Here is a 4,204-nt window from a genome sequence, read left to right on the forward strand (position 1 = left end):
ATTTTTGAAATTCCCTTAGGAGTTCAACAAACCAGCGACAAACCAATGATTTTGATCCATAAACGGTTTACCAAATGGGACCATTGCTGAATCAAACTCCTATATATCTTTTTGGACAAAACAAGGGGACCATCGCTGAATAATAAACAGTTTACCAAAGAAAAATCATGGTCCCCCGTGCAAACTAAGTCAAAATCTCCAGGAAAAAAAAAATTTAAGAAGAAAGAAGCCCTCATTTAAGAAAAGAAGATTAAAAGTTATCTTTTTTACATGAATGATATGACCAACTTGTCTAAAAATAATAAATGGTTAAACTTGATAAGTCAAAGTCATCAGCTCGGGCGACTTCATTGTATACTTGATGAGTCCATCTTAAGCTTAAAATGAATATTCGTTGATTGAATCAAATCGACTAATTAGTATTATCTAGGTTAATTTCATTTTAACACATCATTGCAAATATTTTGCTATACAAAAGCTAAAAAGAAAATTTTTTTGTTTTGTTTTATAATTCATGTTATTTCACTCAATTATTTTTTTATTATTTGGTATGTAATTACTTGTATGTTTTACAAAACTCTCGAGAGCTTTGTATAAGGCTAGTCCCATGATTTAACATGAAATACGCCTTCTCTTGTGCCTTTTGTTTTGCCCACTCTCAAATATAAAATTAAAATAAAATCAAAATTCAATAATTTCTCTACCGCATTCATTGTCCAGAGCATTAAACGCCCACAACTCTCTACGTAACGCACTAAAGCTATGATTAATGCTTCGCTTGGGACAAATATAACTTTTTATAAAGTTAATTATAAAATTAGTATGAGCAAAATTATTTATGCTTTTCTGCTTCGTAAAGTAGCTTCATAATACAAGAAATTGCATTAAGAAGCAATAAAAAAATCTTCCCAAACAAAACATTAGTCATTTTAGTTATAAAAAATAATTTCTAATCACAAAACTTTTTTAACAATAGAGATAATAAAAAAATAATAATCAAATAAAATTATGATTATTGTTGCGTTCTGAAATATTCGCGGCGGTAGAGAAATATATAGTTTAACTTCTTAGCGTTGTACGAAGATCCAGCACACAATCAGATAAGTGAGAGGATGTAGCATTCATAAGTGGCTAATTTAAACAAATACTTAGTTATTTATATAATTAATTATTAAATAATTAGTCTAAATATATCTTATAAGCTTATAAAAACATACAATTGAGGAAAATAAAAGGGTAAATAGAAAATAGCAAACCCTCTTCAAGCAGCTCATATTGGTCTGTTGGCTGAGAGCTTTGACTATAAACTAAGAGATCTTGAATTTTAATTCTACATATATGATATGTTTATAAATTCAGCTTAATTGGTCTACAACAAAAAAAAAAATTAAGGTTTCGTTTGGAATAACTTCTTTACTGTTTCTTGAAGCAATTTTTTAGTTAAAAAATTAAAAATTTTATACTAAAAAACTGCTTCAAGAAACAATAATAAATTCGTCCAAACTGAGACCTAATTCCTCTTCTTTTTTGCTTATTTCTCTCTTTTGCTTCTTTTTGGAGTGGTAGGATAGGTAGAAATGCCCATTATTGGTGCTCAGTTGAGAGTTGAACTGAAAAGGGGAAGGTGAATTGGACGGTGGTGATTGGCAGGACGGAAAAGGGCAGTAAGAGCACCAATAATAAGAATCCAATTGAGCTGTTCAGTTACTCTCAATAAAAAGATGATAAATAAATAAATAAAATTATTCATTTTTAGTTTTTTACCATGCTCTCAACTCTCCAATTAGAGATATTTACATGCTTAGGACAATTTTTATTTACTAATTACCATAATTAACTATTATGCTAATTATAATCAGCTTCACATCATTTTCAATTATCGGATAGCATAACAAAATAAAAAATAATCATCATCAATAGAACCAGTGATAACAAATTCGGTATAATTCTAAGCTAATCAGCCATCGCCGGAGGCCACGGCGGCGTTCCGGTTTGCTGAGGTTCACCATCCCAGGAAAGGAGCTCATGGACGGCCGGCGACGAGGATACCTTTAGTTCATCGACGGCCGGCGAGGAGGAGACCTGTAGCTCTTCAAATCCCATGAACAGAAACTCATCTTCTCCGACAAGCTCCATGTCCTCCACCAAAAGCATATCCAGTTCATCCTCCTCTTCCCCCACCTCCGCCTCCTCCTCCTCCTCGTCCTCGTCGGTGCTACCTTCCTGCTTCTTCTTCTTCCGTGGCCGAAAGAGATCCTCCTCCGTGCCAGACGTAAGCGGCGTGTTCGGCGAAAGACGAACACTTCCTTCTCCGGCGGACGTCGACGGCTCCGGAAGATTCCCCCCACCTCCCTCCCCTCCGGCGGAGGGAAATTTCTGCCGCGTGCTTCCAGCCAGAGAGTTCCGGTGGGTGGGAAGCGGATGGTTGTGCTCTCCAGTGTAAGTTATCACAAACATTCCTTGATCAGTTCTGCTCCGCTCAACTTGTTTCCGAGCTAAACACCCCTTAGAGCTGCTGCAACGGTAATATCCCCTGTTTTATAAAAGATTAATCTTTCTCCCCTGTTTACTTTTCTCCAAAAAGAGAGTAAGTCAAGCGTAATTACCTTGGATAAGGAGAACCCTTAATCGGCTTCTGTCCGTACTTCCGCCAAGCCCACAGGTCGCCGGAGAGCCCATCGGCCAGAACTTGGCAAACCATTCGCTTCTGCTGATTCTTCCTGCGATTTTCCGGCGAAGGTCAGTAAAAATGACTTTTTGATCGCAAAGGGTAGGAAGAAAGACTAAAGGTTACTTATGGCTCGCCTTCTTTTTGTGCGGGGAAACTGTGAGCGCGGAGGCACCGTCGCCGTCGAGGCAGAGCTGGGCGAAAGCTGGAATTTTGGCTGCTGGGTTGTGGGCAGGAAAGGTTTACAGAGCTCCTCCAGCTCTTGAACAGCGTTGCTCGAGTCTATCAGATCTGTGCGGTGGGACGGAAGCAGAGGTTCCGTTGACTGAAGTATGAGAGGTTCCCATGGAGGAAGAGGTGGCACGGAGGCCGAGGATTTCGCCGGCCGGCAGCTTCGCACCACCGCGTACAAATCCCAGCCATCCTCATCGCCTTCCACCGGTAACCACCAAGACGACGACATGGTTCTAGAAAAAAAAGATAAGCAGAGAAGGCGCAGAGATGAAGAGATGGAGGAACAGAGGCGTGGCGTTGACTTTGTTGGTAACTCCGCCGGAGAATTTATGGGCGGCTTAGGGGGCAAAGTGCGGCGCTGACTTTTTGCAGAAGGCAGAGGGAGCTGGGCTTGAAACTTTCTTTATACGACCAGGGGTAGGAATGGTAATATCTTTAGTGGTGTGAGCAAATGGGCATTGGATCCCGCGGAAACAGGAAACCAGAAACTGGAAACCGCTATCCTTTCCGCTTGGACTTTTGCTATTTGTCAAAGGTGTGAGAAGGGCCCGAAACTTTTCTCTCTCTAAACAACGAAAAAATCCTCCGTTTCTTTCCACGCATAGCTTAGACAATTATTCCCATCGGTTGCGTTTGGGCACACTTAACGAAAAGCACTTTACGGGAACAAGTTCCTAATTGTTATATTTTATATGCAGCTAATTAACAGATTTTGAATTAAGGTGTGACATATCACATATGGTATTACGTATAAATTTGTGATTAATTTTAATTAAATTTTAAAAGAAAATTATATCAAAAATATTTTAAAATACTTGATGTTCTAAACATTTAGAGCAGCAGGTAATTACAGAATTTGATATCTTATTTTTAACTAAGGTCAGATATATAAATAGAACGCTATGAAAAAGAGTTCTGCATGTGTTATGGGTTAAACCTTTGCAAAGCTATTTTTCTCAAGAAGATTGTTTTGGAGCTGCCTCTTATTATGGTAGTCTATTGTGTCTTAATAAAGATGATAGTATGTGTGCCCCTGCTCTGTTTTAGATCCGGAGAAATATTAAAGAGGTGTTGAATTCTTTTTCTTACTCCTTTTCTTTCATTAAGGTAGAAGGGAATGCTGTTGCGCAGGCTTCGGCTATGTTGGGTACTATGCTTAATAGTTTTAATGATCTCCCTCTTGTTCAGCTGCCTGTACATGTTCAGGGCCTTGTTAGATTAGATCAATTTGATTTGCCTTATGTCTGCCATTAATTTTGGGTGGTTTTGTTATGTTCTAGTGGCTGTGGTTTTTTTCTTCAT

At 38.5% G+C, this 4,204-nt stretch overlaps 1 protein-coding gene across 1 annotated transcript; it reads right to left on the minus strand.

Moving 5' to 3' along the window:
• Positions 1-1,821: 1,821 nt before the first annotated feature.
• On the minus strand, positions 1,822-3,536 carry LOC110100727 (WRKY transcription factor 22). Its single transcript, XM_020828367.2, has 3 exons — positions 2,806-3,536; positions 2,607-2,720; positions 1,822-2,533 (listed from the first exon to the last, which is right to left on the minus strand). Exons 1-3 carry the CDS (start codon positions 3,129-3,131, stop codon positions 1,954-1,956), a joined length of 1,020 nt encoding a protein of 339 aa, XP_020684026.1. The 5' UTR covers positions 3,132-3,536; the 3' UTR covers positions 1,822-1,953.
• Between the last annotated feature and the right edge of the window lie 668 nt (positions 3,537-4,204).

Source organism: Dendrobium catenatum, unplaced genomic scaffold (assembly GCF_001605985.2).
Source record: "Dendrobium catenatum unplaced genomic scaffold, ASM160598v2 fragScaff_scaffold_1230, whole genome shotgun sequence".
NCBI lineage: Eukaryota > Viridiplantae > Streptophyta > Magnoliopsida > Asparagales > Orchidaceae > Dendrobium > Dendrobium catenatum.